This window comes from Grammomys surdaster, unplaced genomic scaffold, assembly GCF_004785775.1.
Source record: "Grammomys surdaster isolate TR1022 unplaced genomic scaffold, NIH_TR_1.0 137, whole genome shotgun sequence".
In the NCBI taxonomy this organism is placed as follows: Eukaryota; Metazoa; Chordata; class Mammalia; order Rodentia; family Muridae; genus Grammomys; species Grammomys surdaster.
Genome location: NW_021604595.1, coordinates 11807778 through 11824391, shown reverse-complemented (window position 1 = coordinate 11824391; position 16614 = coordinate 11807778). Strand labels below are relative to the sequence as shown.

The 16614-nt window shown below is 40.4% G+C and overlaps 1 protein-coding gene across 2 annotated transcripts in view; it reads left to right on the top strand.

Moving 5' to 3' along the window:
- Positions 1 to 6426: 6426 nt before the first annotated feature.
- Snrnp48 (small nuclear ribonucleoprotein U11/U12 subunit 48) overlaps positions 6427 to 16614 on the top strand; it is a 20267-nt gene continuing 10079 nt past the window's right edge. The window contains exons 1-4 of one of the 2 annotated variants that reach the window (XM_028763185.1): positions 6427 to 6611; positions 10402 to 10515; positions 10736 to 10796; positions 11666 to 11740. In XM_028763185.1, the coding sequence (XP_028619018.1) occupies positions 6456 to 6611; positions 10402 to 10515; positions 10736 to 10796; positions 11666 to 11740 (406 nt within the window). In that variant the 5' untranslated portion in view covers positions 6427 to 6455. The remainder of the gene's footprint in view (positions 6612 to 10401; positions 10516 to 10735; positions 10797 to 11665; positions 11741 to 16614) is intronic. The other variant, XM_028763186.1, reaches the window with a different exon arrangement.

Genomic DNA, 16614 nt, shown 5'->3' with positions numbered 1-16614 from the left:
CTTTTTGTGTTTTGATTTATAATGCATTTATACATACAAGGACATTTAATTGCTGATTTTTATGTATCATAAAATAGGTCTAAATCATTTCTTTACTAACAAACATAATAAGACAGCCCATCAAAATACTAGTTTTGGTTATTTTTAAGAAGAGATGGTCTTCTATTTAGTTTTTTTCAACTTAGCTCTTTGGAAAGAAACTTATGAAAACAGATCATTCTAGACACCAAAGCCCTGCCCTGTCCTATTCTGGATAGTAAGTTTCAGAAGCACCAGCCAAATGTATCACAGTACTAGGAAAAGAAGTACAATGACTGAGACTCTTTTCTGAATCGCCTCAAAATAAACAATGTTGCATTTTATCCCCCAAAAGGAAAAACAAAACTGTTGTTGAATCTATGGAAAGGATCCCTGAAGAGTTCTTGGCTCTACACTGAAAAATAAGGAATGGTTTATTCTGTCTCATGATTTCAGTTCATAATCCTTCAGTTCATAATTGCTTCTGGGTGAGCCAGAAGCTCATATTAAGGCAGAACCTCATAGCAGTGGGGATAGATACTTTAGGGTGGGCAGGAAGAGGAGGGGAAATGGAAGAAACAGACTTGCTCCCGGTGGCCTACTTCCTCTAGGCTCTGCCCCAAATCTTTCTAAGTAGCTCTACTATATGGGGATCAAGCCTTCTACATTTAGCCTAGAGAAGACCTATCTTTTTTGTTGTTGTGTTTTTTTTTTTTTCAAGACAGGGTTTCTCTGTGTAGCCCTGGGTGTCCTGGAACTCACTCTGTAGATCAGGCTGGCCTTGAACTCAGAAATCCACCTGCCTCTGTCTCCCAAGTTCTGGGATTAAAGGCTTGCACCACCATTGCCCAGCTAAAGAAGACCTATTGTGTCTGGTATAGGGCAAGGTACTTCGAGAATTCAATAGAATTTACAAGTCCACTGACTGCAAGACATTTGCAGTTTGGGTGGGGACAGGAGACACATTAAAAAAAAATTAGTGGGACAATTTCCGTCCACCAACATGAAATACACAGACAGATTTTTGTATAGGTAAAATGTAGAACAGCAAATAAAGTGCTGAACATGAAGAACAAGACCAAATATACTTATGCTATTGGTACCAATATATTGGGGCTTTTGGTACCAACTGAATGTCACTTTTGTTTTCAATGAACAGGGTATTTTTCCTCCATAGTCATACTCTTCTTTTTTCTCTCACAGTCCATCTCCTCTTTGTTCCCATTTCCTAATTTGGAGGACTTGAAGTTAATTTTATTCACTAATGAGTTCCGTATGCCATGCCATAGGTCTTAGGTTAGAAAAACATAGTATAAAATAGCCCTTGTAAGTCTAAAAGGAAGAAGAAAACTGAAGATGATGCTGGAGTGGAGGGGGGAAGGAGGAAGGGAGGGAGGGAGCACTCAATTCTTAATCACCTCAGGCTTCTATCACATACCACGGACCTCTTGCTTCAAGCAAATATATTACCCCACAGTTCTGGAGGCTGGATGGCTACAATTTAGGAGCTGCAGAGCTGACTTCTGCTGAGATTGATGGCTTGTGACTGGACATCTTTTTCATTATGGCATTGTTATTTGTCCCTCTTACTCTTCCCCCACCAATTGCTGGTTCCCTGTCTTTCCCCAAACAGCCCTTCCCTTCTCTTTTGTCGTTGTTTTGTTTTTTCGAGATGGGGGTTTCTCTGTGGAACATTCCAGGCTGACCTGGAACTCACAGAGGTCTGACTGCCTATGCCTCCCAAGTGCTGGGATTAAAGGTGTGAGCCACCACCGCCCCGGCCCTTTCTGCTTTTATGTCACATGTATTCCATCACTCTCCCTCCCTTCAGATCACACCTTTCCTCCATCTCTTTTCTTGTCACATACACACTTAAATATGAATTCTGCATATGAGGGAAACCATGATGTCTGTTTTTCTGGATCTGGCTTATTTTGTCTAACATAATGGTCTCCAGCTCCGCCCATTTCCATGAACCTCTACACATGCCTCAGCTAAGTAAAATTCCATCGTGTGTGTTTACCAGGATACTAAATCCATCCATCTGTTGATTCCTAGACTGGTTCTGTATCCTAGCTACTGTGAGGAGTGCAGGAGTGAGCACAGACGTGCCATTATTTTTGTGGTACAAAGGATGGGATACTTTGTGGGTTTGCATGTCATCCATGCACAGATTCATGCTAGCCTCTATCTCACTCCGAATTGTGTGGTGTGAGAGAGGTGTCTTTAATGAAGACTTACAAAAAAAATCAAATAAGGAGCTCAACTTCACACCTTTTGCTTGATCTCATCTCTTTAAAGGCCCTACCTCCAAACATAGTCACATTGTAACTGTTTGAATATAGAAGTTTTGGGAGGACCCAACTCAGCCTATAATAAAAGCCTGCACAGACTAATGGGGATACGTCAAAGACACATAGGGCACAACTTAGTCTGGCTTCCATTGACCAAATATAGGATGACTCTAGCATCAACAGGAATAGTAAGTATTCTTTATATAATAAAGTATATAATACTAATTTTTAAAACTCTACATCTGGGGCTGGTGAGATGGCTCAGCGGTTAAGAGCACTGACTGCTCTTCTGGAGGTCATGAGTTCAAATCCCATCAACCACATGGTGGCTCGAAACCATCCATAATGAGATCTGATGTCCTCTTATGGAGTGTCTGAGGACAGCTACAGTGTACTTCCATATAATAAATAAATGAAAACCTTTGGGCCAGAGCAAGCAGGTCCAGAGAGGGAGAAGGGAAGTGGGGGGGGGAACTCTACATCTGTTTAATTAAACTGAGTTCATGGTGAAATATCCAACAGGATGAAGTGATTAAACAGATTCATAACATTAGCATTGAGTATTTCCTCAGATTAAAACAGCAGTCAGAGACAGAGTCAGCTGGCGAATCTTTCCTACATCCTCCAGGTTTCTGTAAAGGTTGTCACTAAACTCTGAGATGAGATGGGACTGTTGGGCTGGCAAGATGCCTCAGAGCATAGGAGTGTTTTTAGTGCAAGCTTGAAGCCCAGAGTTTGATCTCTGGAAACCATGGAGGAGAGATCTGAGTCCAGACCAAAGCTAACCTTGGGGACAGATTGGCTTATTCCATCTCTTAGGTTACCGTCTAAGGCACGAGCTCAAGCAGGAGCTACGGAGGGTCACCACTTTCCAGCTTGCTTTTCATGGCTTACTCAGCTTGTTTGCTTTTATAATCTTGGACTTTTTTCCCAGGTGTAGCACTCCTGGCATCAGTCATTAATCAAGGAAATGCCTCACAGACGTGCTCACAAGCCAACCCGATAGAAACAAATTCTCAAACTTGAGATTCCCTCTTCCCAGGTGATTCTTTGTGTCAGTTTGACAAAAGCTAACCAGCACACACTGATAATAAATTCTAAACAGTACTTTTTTTTTTAAAACACGGGGCTGTCCTAGACACAACTTATGCTTGACCTGGGCTGAGTTTTGTCTTCATCACATACACACAGCCACCCATAGAAACAGAAATCCAACAACAGTCATCGTGGCATCTCCAAAATTGTTCTCACATTTCCCCTGTTGGTATAAGCAACAGAGAAAGGAAAGAAGCTGTGGGGTTGATGAAGAAAGAAGCCAAGCCCGTTTCTTTTCATGATGTGATTTATTAGAGAGAAAGTCTCACAGCCACTAGGGACCATGATCAGGCCTTGGGGTAGGACAGCATTAGGTAAGATAGCTTTAAAATGGAAGAGTAGGAAAAGGTCTCCCTCGTGTACATCCTGGAAAGGGAGAACTGGAGCAGACAGAGCACAAACCTCCATGGAAATCCCTTAAGCAAAGGAGACTCTCTGACTTTTAGTTTGGGAGAGTTGGCATGAAGTTCTACCTCACATTATTTAATCTGACATAGCTTACATGCCAAGGAGCCAGGTACTGGGTAGAACCATAAATTTAACCTTGCAGACATGGAGGTGGGAGAGGGCTAGGTTGGCTTGCTTCCAGCTCTAACCTCCACAGCAGGCATTTATCAGCTGCAGCCAGAATTCTGGGAAGTCTTGGGGAGGGGCAAGGGAAGCAGCTAGCAGGTCTGTAACCTAACATCTACCACTTGGCTATGAAGATAAGATAACAAGCAAAGACAGCAGGAGAGGAGTGTGAGGAATGGCACTAGAACTCAGCCCTGACTGTTCTTGACTGCTGCCATGTTTTCTTAACAATAGTCATTTCTTACTGGTTAGTGAATAAAGCTACTCTTTTCTCTTCTCTTTAAATTAAAAGGTGAGAACTATGCCATTTGCCTTTGGAAACGATCGGCAACCAAAATTTCCCTTTCTATTTCTTCCACTGGTGGTAAAAGACTCGGGAAGGCAAGCACAGATCTGATATGGAGGCATGCAGATTAGAGAGATTCAGTTCTGGGGATCAAAACAATACAGGGAGATTAGAGTCTTACAAGGGAAGAGATACACTTGTATAAAGCAAAGCACATAAAACTATGTTAACAGAGCTGTGTCAAAGACATGGGGGAGGGAGGAAGACGACTTCCACTGGCCAAATTCAGATTAATTTGGACAGTAACAGGACTTAAAGTGATAATGAAATAATAATGCTCAATTTTAAAACCTAAACTCATTTCCCCTCTCCTCTCATTTTACAATGAAATAAGTAACAAAATGGAGATGTGGACAGAACACTACACTATGGTGGTTAGTGTTAGCTGTCAAGCTGACAAAATCTAGAATTGCCTAAGATGGGCCTCTGAGCATGCCCGTGAGGATAATGTTTTTTCATGTAATTTTTATTTTGAACACGTAGCGTGCGTCTTTATTAGCAATGACCTTTCTTTAGACAAGCTTGCCCTGATGCACTCTACTGCTGACACACTTGTTATTAAATTGGTTACTTGACACAATCACATGGGGAGTTCCAGGATGACTCATAAAACTGCTTTTGATAATCTTATTATAAACAAAAATGTTTACATTTGGTTTTTATTGAATCAAGCTTATCTATATCAAATTCCCTTTTAGAAAATGACTGCATGGCTAACTGCTACTCCGGCACCAGGCATACATGTGGTACACAGACATATATGCAGCAAAATACCATAAAAATGCACCTTTTACATTAAAAAAATATTCAAAACAGCCATGTGCGAATACTACCTGAAAGTTACAGTAGTGGCTTTGAATACAGCCACTCACTGGAGGCTAGCTCTGGCCTTTTTAGGATGACCACTTCCATGATGAGAAGCCAAATGTAACTCAGACAGGAATTTGGTCTCTCAAATACCCTAGCACAGTGGCTGTGCCTTTCCTTAATGTGATTGCTCAAGGAACATGGAACAGAGTCCATAGAGCATTATAAACACACACAGTTCCCCAACTCCAGTGGAGTGTCTACAGCGGGGCCATTGTTCTGAAGGCTCAGGTGCTCAGGGTTTCCTCCAGCTTCATTGTCTGAGGCCCACAGAGCCAGAACTGCTCCCCTTGTGGATGGAACACAGAACTGCAGCCAGCTTTTTGAAACTTGGCTAGTGACACCTATTTCTTCAGGCTAAGAATTTAACAAGTTTTTCCCCAGTTCTAAAACCACCCAACTATGAAGAATGCCTAATTCCTGGAGTATGAAGGAGAGCTTGTTAAAACTTAATTACGAAGTGGTGGTAGTAGTGACCAGGAGAATTGATAAATCCAGAAGGAAGACTATTTTACAAGACAACTGGCCTTAGTCCTTCACAAATCCAATAACTCAATTTTAAAAGAAAGAGAGAGGCCAGGCTGGTGATGCAAGACTTTAATCCCAGTGCAGAAGCAGGCACATCTCTGGCCTGGTCTCCAAAGTGAGTTCCAGGCCAGAGAGTCAGGACTAGATAATGAGACTGTTTCAAAAACGGGAGAGAGTAACGGGAGGGAGAGAGGAGGCTGTTCTAAATTAAGAGATAATAACTAATTATTGTCAATTGGTTAAAACATAATAAATTGCTTTTAAGAAGAATTTGAACAGCAGTTTCATGAATTTTCTGTTTGATCATGCATTGTGATTATGTAGGAAAATATTCTGAGGATGTGCACATTAAACATTTGAGATAAAGAATCTAGAAGCTATGAAGGCATTTAGAGTTATTGAAAGAGGCAAAACGCTAATGAGCCGTAGAAAGGCTACACTGACACTTTTTTGTGTTGTTCTTTAAAATTTCCTGCTGATATAAATAATTTCTCCTAAAAACGTCGAAGAAGCGGCGGAATGATGCCCAATGTTAGTATGCAAGTTCAAACCAGGTAAGCAAAGGAAACCTGGGTCCGGAAGAGCGTGGAGGACATCTTTCAAAACTACCGCTTCCGTCCTGCCGGCCGGCTTTTCCCTATAGGCTGGCGCCACCCGAGGCCCCGCCCACACCCCCCAGAAGCCCGTGCGCGCCGAGCATTTCGGCCGCTTCCTGCCTGAGGTGAGCTGCGATCATGGAGGCCGAACCGCCTCCTCTGGAAGAGCGACGTCGGCTGCAGGAGGAGCTGAGCGAGTTCGTGGAGAGCTGCTGCCGGACGCTGGAGGAGGTGACGGCGTCCCTGGGATGGAGCCTGGATCAGCTGGACCCCGGGGACGAGGTAGCGACCGAGGTGAGGGGCGAGGTCGTCCGGCCTTTCCCCGGTGGCTGGCTTCTCGCCGTAGGATAGGCGCCCGTGGAGTCCATCCCGGTGCGAAGCAGGGGAAGTCAGGGCTTGTCGAGTGTATGCCTCGGGGTGCTGCTGCCGGGTTTGGCTATTTGCTTCATCATGTCATTAAGATTCTGCATTGCGTTAGATTCAGTAGTCACGTTTCTCTTCCTTAACCAAGGAAGCTTCCCACTCGGACAGTACGGATTCTCGGACGATTAAAGGACGTCCCTAAGGAATGGTAGCTAGCAGCTGACCCTTAAGAAGTGTATTCGAGTGAATTATCCTGACTTTTTTTTTTTTAATTTTAGTAAATATTTTATTTTATAAATAGTCACTTTCTTAAGCATTTCTTTTAGTATATGAAGATTTTCACATGGTAGGTCTTAAAGATTATTTCTGAAGAAAATTGTTTCTGGTTAAATAGTTGGTCTGGTAGTTTATCTTGTGCATTTAACCAATGTACAGTTTTAACAATAGAAATTTTGATGGTAAATACTGAAATTAAGAATAAAGTATTTTATCTATTAATTAAAATGTATTATTCATTTTATAGGAAAGAAAATGAGACTCAGCGAGGTTTAGTACTTGACATAAGGTTACAGAGGGAGTAGTAGGGATTGGAGTCTAGATTTACACCCATATTTATCTGTCTATGAGGGCCATATTGTCCTATTGGCCAATAACACTTCCAACTAGTACTGTCTGTCTTTGACTTCTGTTCAGACCAAACTGCAAGCTGTTGTTATTTTTGCTTCTATGACAATCTCAGGTTTCAGCACCAAATAACAAAAATCATTCCCTTTAGGCAGGAGGTCTCATTAGCATTGACAGTGGGTCATGTGACCATCCTCCCAGTACCATCATTTTTATATAAATTGCTTCCCAGAGTCCTTTCATGTAAGAAGGAGAAAATGTCACTGAAAATTGGGTAGGTGTGAGAACAACAGACGCTATGATCCACCATGTAGTGTAAAACAGGAAGTTATCTTTCTCTTTTCATTCTTTTCTGCATCACTAGTCTAATTTCTCTTGTTGGATAGATAATAGCTGCCCAAATCATTTCTTTTCTTTCTTTCTTTTTTTTTTTTGAACATGAAATGCTTTTTTATAGCATGTTTTACAAGGGGAGGGGGTAAGAGGGTCCAGGTGGTGGAAAAGTACAAAATCTTCTTGGCCTGTGCCTTGAAACATGTCATGGTCTATACGGTACACTGCCTTGAATTATGATCTACCTGCAGTTCTTCAGAAGATACTGACTTTTGTTTTAATAGGCGCTGGATAAAGGGAATTTGTGTTGTGCGGTGATTTCTTACACCCTGATGCAATAACAAGGTTTAAGTCATACATCAACGGAAATATTTAAGATACATACAATTTACATATAAACGAATCAGTATTGTATTAAAATTGAAGTGGGAATTTGGAAGGTAAAAAACCCTCCATTGTACCTCTACAAGTATATTTGGAGTTGTGAATTAACCAATATAGCTCAATAAATGTAAAATGTAAAATGGATTTGGGGGACAACTGAAAACATTTGAGGTATGAATCAGATACTTTTATTATCTAATTTCCAGACCATTGAGCAGGGAGGGCCCCACCACGCCTTCCTTTATCATCGAGATATTAACACTTGATGCCTTGTCTATGACACTACATTACTTCATTTAAAATTCACAACCCAAGGAGGCTAGAATGATTGGCAGCGTTTTACAAATGAAGAAACAAACCCATCACGGTGGGATTGGCAACTAGGATTTGAATGCAGGCCTTCTGGTTTCTGAGGTTTTGTGTGCTTAATTGCTGTGTAAAACTCCATTGTAAAACTCCCAGATGAGACAGTAAACTGTGAAGGACATGATTACCTGATACTCACTAGAGTAACTGGCTTAACATTCTGGTAAATAACGTTGATAGTTTTGAGGGTAGATGCAGTCCAGATAATCAATTTCCACATTTCTGCAGCAGTGCTTAGAAGATAGCAGTGACAGTTTGTGTGTTTGTAGAGCTTGTCCTGGTGACAGTGAAGGGGATAAAGAAATGACAGCTGTTGTATTGTTGTGTGGCAAAGTCTGTAATGGGTGGAGTTGAAATTTTCGTAGTATTGATTATTATAAGCTGTGATGGGTCAGTAAAAGCATCTAGAAAAGTATATTTAAAAAATCTGCGAGGGGGCAAGAGAGATGGCTCAGCAGTTAAGAGCACTGGTTCCTCCTCCAGAGGTCCTGAGTTCAATCCCAGCAACCACATGATGGCTCATGACTGTATTGGATTTGATGCCCTCTTCTGGTGTGCAGGTGTACATGAAGAGCACTCATAGACATAGACTACCTGGATGAGTCTTTAAGAAATCCGTGTGGATGTGTATGGGGGGTATAGCATGGGTTATGGGTCCTCAGAGGGGTCTCTTGTTGTCTTGAGATTGCATACACTATTCTAACTAACCGATAAGCTTCTGACTATTTTCCCGTCTATCTTCTACCCCATAGTGGGAACACGGAAATTGCAAGTGCATATTAACCATGTCTATCATTTCCATGGGTTCTGAGGATTTGAACTCGGATCCTTATGCTTCCTTTACTGAGACATCTCCCCAGCCCTGACCAAAATAATAATGACAACAACAACAGCTGAATAGAATTAGCTAGGTCAAGCACACAGAAAGCATTAGCACACTTAGAAGTCCAGGCTTAGATGATAAGGTTAGAGAGCCCCAAGTACTTAAGGATGGCTAGAACATTAGGAAGATAATACTTTTAGACCAACCCGTGCTCCATGATCTAAATGGGGAGTGGGGTGAGAGTAGGTATGGGTTATACAGGTTATAAGGAGCCTTATGAAGGTCTTTGTCAGTCATATTAGAGAATCTTGGTTTTTGTTGTTTATTTGTCTTTTTATAAAAAAACAAGGGCAACCAGGGAGGTATAGACAAACAAGTCAAGGAATATCCATATCACATTTGTATTTTAATAAAATACCTAATAATTTTTATTTAGCACTAAGTACCAGGCTTTACTCAAATGTTTTCTTTGTATAAGCTCATGTATTTATTTAATCTTCATGATGTCTTTGTGAGATGAGGGTCTATTGCTTCTCTTTTACGACTAAAGAAAGGAAAAGTTAGTTATGTTACCCAGTTTTTTATAGCCAGTAAGTGGGAGAGCAGAGGTTTCCACAATGGCTCCATTGTGGTGAATGCAGTGGAGAGCAGGCATCCTGGACGCAGAGATGGGGAGCAGTTAGAGCTGTTGTAATCCAGAGGAGGGACACCCCGATCTGGACAAGTGGCACTGGGGCTAGAGAGAACCAAACGGATTTCAAAGACATTTAGGAGTAAAAATGTCAGGACTCGGTGGTTGCTTGGATGTGGGTGATTAGGAAGAGGTAGTTCTTACTTTCACTGAAGCGAGAGGGAGGCAGGTTTGAGTGCTAGGAGGCTTTTGTGTTGTTGTGATAAAATACCCAACCAAAGCAAGGTAAGAAAAGAAGGTGTGATGATCAGTTTTGACACAATGCAGAATCACCCGGAAGGAGTCTCAGTAAGGAGTTGTCTAGGTTAGCCTGTGGGCATCCCAGGGAGGGATCTATTTACTGGATTAATTAAGGTGGGGAAATTCACCCTGCAGGTTGGCAGCACTATTTCATGGGCTAGGCCCTGTATTAAATTGAAAGGAAAAGTCTGAACACCAGCATTGCATGTGTTCCTTCTCTCTGCCTCTAACATTTTTCCCCCTTCTGTTAATTTTTACAGGATGAGATCGTCATATGCCCTTATGATTCCAATCATCGAATGCCTAAATCTTCACTAACAAAGCACGTGGAATCTTGCAGATTGAGGAAGCTGGGCTATACCAAAGAGGAAGAGGTAGCATTGGTTTATTACATAATATCACAAAATGCATTCATTAGTGAGTCAGGAGAGTATATTAGGAGTCCTTGTAGAGTAGATGGTACTATGTCTAACATCACAAATTGTGATTTATTTAAATAGTGGCATTATTTATCACAAATCTTAAAACAGCCAATTGTGCAATCCTTAAGAATATTAATTATTAATTGAAATTCATTTTTTTTTTACTGTCTAGGATGAAATGTACAATCCTACTTTTTTCTATGAAAATTTGAAGATTCCTTCAGTTACTTTGAGTAAGTATATTAGATTATAATTGAAATTAGCCTAGTTTTGTATTTTTCTTTTTAAATTAGCAAAAAAAAAATGGATATTATAGACATGCTTATGACCTTTCGTACCTTAAGAGATTAACTTGTAGACAGTGAAGATACGTCATGTGCTGTAAAAATGGACCCGGTTTATGTAACTGGGAGTAAAGATCCTGCAGCATTTTGTATAGTAGGCCAGATGTAGTGGGAAGACAGAGGCAGGAGGATCTCTGTGAGTTCAAGGCCAACATGGCCTACAGAGTGAGCAGGACAGCCAGGGTTGCAATACTAGATCCCATCTTACCAATACATACAAATAAATTCTACAGTAGGGTACATGCCTCCCTTCCTGGTTATAACAAAAATATAACCGCAGATGCGAGGGAGGGTGGGACCACAGTCCATACAGTGGACTGAAGATGCCAGGGAAGGTGGAAACGTGCATCAGTTATGTGCAATATATAGATAAAGCCTCAATGGACCTCAAGAGACACAGCGTCCTGATTCCGCTTAGCTTAGATGGATGTGGCACTTTTGGTGAGACGTTGCCCTATTGACTGCCTGAGAGTCTTCATTAGTTTTTGTGGTTGTGGAGGTTGAACCTAGATCTTCTTATCTGCCAAGCAAATATCCTATCCCTATAACTTAAAAATTATGATATATCTAATATATTTCAAATGGTGTTTAGGTTTTAATTGATAATAGTTACTAGTTTCTCCAATATGTACCAGTTAATCCTGAATGCCTGATTCTATTTTTCTGAACTAATTAGAATCTGATCACTTCTTGGACTCTGAAAGATTTTTTATTGAGGTTATAGGCAGTGATGTTGGTTTTTTTTTTTTTTTTTTCAGATAAGGATTCACAGTTCCAGATAATTAAACAAGCTAGGACTACAGCTGGGAAAGATGGTGACTGTTACAGCCAAAGTAAGTGTTGTAATTTTAGCTAATTTGTGAAGCCAGGTGTTTGCTCTCCTATAATCACAGGTTCTTTATGCTTCTCAGGATCAGTCTTACATTTCACATGAGATAGCTTACATTGTTCCAACTTTGTCAGCTGTTGGCTACTCAGACACACTGGAGCTCCCTCACACACTCTCTCAGCTAGGGTGCTGTTTTGGCATTATCTGTTAGGTGTGGTTGCCTTGTGGGTAAGTTTTTAAAAAATACTATTTAGTATACTGAATAAAGATGTCTTGTTTTGTTCAGGTGCAAGTACCTGACTCTGAGAGTTTGTTGAGAATATTGAAACAGCACACAGCATTAAAAGATTACTTTCATTGTTGCTCTCAGAACAGTCCCTCCCAAGTTTGAATTTGTAATCTTTTTGGATTTGACCTCTTTGAGACTTTGGATGCCTCAGGAAGAGGGAACAGAATCACAGTGGTTTTATGTGGCTTTTCTCATGCTGAGCTTTAGAACTCTTCAATGTGTTTCTGCCTTGGAATTTGCCAGAAACAAGGATTAAAAAAAAAAATTAACTAAGGCTCTTAGAAAATTAAAGTAACAGCTTTATCCAAGTGGAAGGAAGTTAATAAAGAGTTTCGATTTTTGAATCTGGGTGTGACATTTGGTCGGCACAAGTGTCTCTATTTGCTAAGGTTGTCCTTCTGTCCTTCCTCACTCTCTCTGTGGTTATTGTGTCAGGTTTCTCTCGTGTTGAAATTCAGTCTTTCCCAGTACTGTCCTAAGAAGCCACTGTGCCACTATCTGGACTTGATTTCCCTTGAGTGGCCTGTGGCTTTAGAAAGAAGATTGTTTTCCAGTGGCCTGTGTGTCTCGGCATGGTCACTTTCCGTGCCAGAGACACATTTTCTGTTTGCTTGCTTGTGCTGCCGAATGGTGGTGGCACATGTGCAGTGATGATGTATAGAGGTCTGAGGACAACTCCAGGGAGTCCACTTTCTCCTTCCGCAGTGTGGCTTCCAAGGGTTGAACTCATGTGGTCAGGTGTGGTAGCAAGCATCTTTACCCACTGAGCCATCTTGCCATCCTAAGCATATTTCTTGTATTTTCTTTTAAAGTTCCCATTTTTGTGTCTGTTGACTGCATCTCAGCTTTATCTGTGATTACTTAAGACTTCTGCTTATTGGCCCTGTTTGTTAATAGACCAGTGCAAATACTTTTTTTTCTTGGTTTGGTTTTTCGAGACAGGGTTTCTCTGTGTAGCCGTGGCTGTCCTGGAACTCACTCTGTAGACCAGGCTGGCCTCGAACTCAGAAATCCGCCTGCCTCTGCCTCCCAAGTGCTGGGATTAAAGGCGTGCGCCACCACCGCCTGGCTGCAAATACTTTTTTAAAAGTGAAGTTAGTTTTGTTTGCTCGTTCGTTTGTGTGTTTGTTTTGAGAAGCTTGACTTCTAAGATACTGCTGGTTTAGATAGATTAATGAATTTGCTTTGCTTTGGAGTTGACAGACTACCTGGACCATCTAATCCGGCGTCTGTATTTTACACATAGGAAACAAACTGGCTGATGAGGCCAACTTGATAAAGTTCTTGTGTTGTTTGATGTAAAGGCCTTCAGTGGTTTTGTTACCTAGTAAGGTTCTCCTCCTACCCCTTCACCTTCCCTCTTTGTTTCTTTGAGACAGTCTCCAGCCCAGGTTGCCTTCAGTCTTTACAATGCTCCTGCCTCAGGTGGAGTTCTAGGTGTGTGCTAATACATCTAGCTCATCCTTTTACTTTTAAAAACTTTTCCCAGAGCTTTTATGTGTTTCTTTTTTCCCAGCAAACTTGTGTTGTGTTGGAGAAGTGTTTTCACCTTTATATTAGGTGAAGAAACTCAAAGGGAGGAGACTCACCTTTGCTAGGCAACAGCAGGGCTGCATCCAGGATGAAGCTCTGACTTGTGGCCCAGGCTCTCAATTAAATTCTTCTACTCTGGGTTACAAACCGTCTTCCTGTAGTGAAAGTCATGCACTGGGTTCTGGGTGATGTCACCGTAAGAAGTCAGACTGCAAATGTGCCCATGTCAGTACTCACCCCTCATTGTTGGTCACTCTAAAGAGGAAGTCTGCTGCTCACCCCTGCATATGGAACGTGGGAGGTTTTGTTCTGTATCTGTAGTAGAGCAATTGTCTTGTAGTATTATGAAAATACACATGGCAAGAGCTAAACTGTGGCAGCTACATTAGTTGGTAACCTAATCTAAGAAAAAACTAATGTGCACAGTGTTGTTATGACATGGGTGAGTTTTATATAAGTAAATGATTTAGAAAATGCCAGCTGGTGTGAATTTCTAGAACTAGACAGTAAGATTCAGACATTGAGCCCAGTTCGTCACAGGAGCTAGTTTGTTTGGTTTGTCTGGTTTGCTTGTTTTTGGTGCTGAGGATTAAACTCGGGGTATCTAAGAATTACCTGGAACAGCTCTTTTCAGTGGAGTAGAAAACTTTTATTTGACTTTGAAGTCTTCTATCTGGAGATTTGATTTCTTTGAATAACTGTTTTATAATCTGTAACCTTTTAAGAACATGTTTAAATCCCATGTAGAGTTCTGCTTTTTTTTTTTTTTCTATCAGAGTTATCTTTGTGGCCTACTTATATCTTAGGTATTTTCATGTTTGACTGAGGACTGCCTTCTTACTGATTATTTATGTGGACATGCAGCAGTCTGTGTCTCGCCATCTGATTAGTAGTGGAAGGTGCTCTCATTACTCCTCTTGTGTCAGGGCAGACCTGAACTCTGCTGACTTCACAGGAAGCGAGCAGCCTACTCTGCACTTTCTTGTGCAGCTACTTTGACCGGTTTTATAACAAAGTTATTAATTTTGATCATAAAAGTAATTTTATGCTTAGTGGTTTATCTTTTTTCTCCAATATTAAGCATTCTTGTTGCTGTAAGTTTGATTACACATGGCCATGATTCAGTGTCCTGTAGAAGAATCTTGGAGGGCCATTTGGGCAGCTCTCTTTCTCCCATGAGCCTTGTTTTCTTTATCTAACGTTAGGAACTGTTTCTGTGTGGATGGATACCTATAATACATGTGTTGTGGGTAAGTTTCTCTGTGATGGCAAATGACTAATAAAGAAGAATACGTTACAATAAATTAAAAGTTTGATTTTGAAATGGTAAGAGCTCTGGGGATGGGCAGAGGTGATGAATGTGTATAGTAAAGTTTGATACAACACTCTGAACTGTGTAATTTAAGATGATAATGTGGATGAATTACATTCTGTTTATATTTTACCACAACTTCAAAATGAAACAAGAAGACACAAATTTACAGCAGTTGCAACACATAAACCATATGGAAACTTGCACTTTGAAAACTTACTGTAAATAAAGATTGTTTAAGTGTGTGTATCCTTTTTTTTAAATCAGTTTGTTGCTTAACCTTTTCTGTACTTTTTCTTTTTCAGTAATTGGGGTGAGTATAAAGAGGAATTAGAAACCTGAATGTACTCCTTATTTAAAGATATGCAGTATCCTTTTTGCAAATGATATCCTTTTAAAAGTATCACGCAAAAGTATCACGCAAACTTCTGACATATCTCAATATCTGTCACTCTTAAAGTCTTGATTTGGAATTTTGATTGAATTTTAAGAAATTTAAATACTAGTCGATTATAAAGAAATTTAAGATTAATTAATAAAAGAAAACTTTGAGCTTGATTATTAAACTGTTTTCTAGATTTTGTATTTTTTTTCTCTCAGATTTTTATAGCTGATAGTCAAAGGAATTAGGCTTATCAAAGCCAATCTTACATTGTATGATTGTGTTTAACACCCGGCTGCCTAAAGTCTTAGGATAATGCCTCAGCATCAGAGTGATGGGCTGGTTTCAGAGGGAGTCTGTCTTTCCCATTCATTTCCAACCCCTTGACCAATAACAATGTCATCTGCATCTGTGAAACTACAGCCTTGGCACCGCTGCAGCTTCCCCTAATTTGTGGATAAGTGTCAAGTCACTTCAGAGCTCTTCTGTCAATTCTTCTTTTGCCTCTTACCTGAGATGCTAGTGAGGTGTGGGGAGAGCTCGCATGGTGCTGTGTGACAGCTTTAACTCCTTTAGGACAACCTCGACAGCGTTAGTATTCCTGTAAGAGTGATGCTCTCAGTTCTCATTAGGAAGACTTGTTTTAAATTGCTTTGTTTACAGTTACAGTCATTTTGTTTCTTTGAGAATAATTGAGTCTCAAAACAAATTTTCTTCTGTTTTAATACATCATATCAAGGTATTGTATTTATTTATTGTTCATTCATGAGTAGACATTAGAATGATCTGTAACTCTTGGGGCACTGCTGTTCCTTTTTCCCCTTGATTTAGTTAAGTCAGCAGCATACCTCCTTTTTAGGAAACTAAATCAAGTTTAAATTGTCCTCTTCTGGTCTTAGGAATTTTAGAATTTCTACTTAGATTTTTTTTTTAAATCTCCCTGTGCAGCCCAGCTTGTCTTTTAGTGTGTAGGCCTGTCTGTGACCTTCCCTTCCCTGAGAGCTAGGATTACCAATGTGTGCTGACCATACTTGGCTTAATTTAACATTTTCCCATTCCCTACTCTAGTCATTCACAGATGTCATGAACTTTGAGCATTGAACATCTACCCTAATGTATCACATGAGGGTTTTTTTTTCCTATTCCTCACAGTCCCTTAATTTGTTTTCAGAAAAACTAAAAATGTGCAATGCCTTTTAAAAATACTTTCAGCTTTTATGAGAAAAAGCATATGCATAAAAACAACTACTTTAGTAATAGAGGTTGCATTTAAGAAGTTATTATATAGAGGCTTTCTTAGCCTGTTCCTATGGTGTGTACCTGTGGTCCTATGGTATGTACCTGTGGTCCTATGGTATGTAC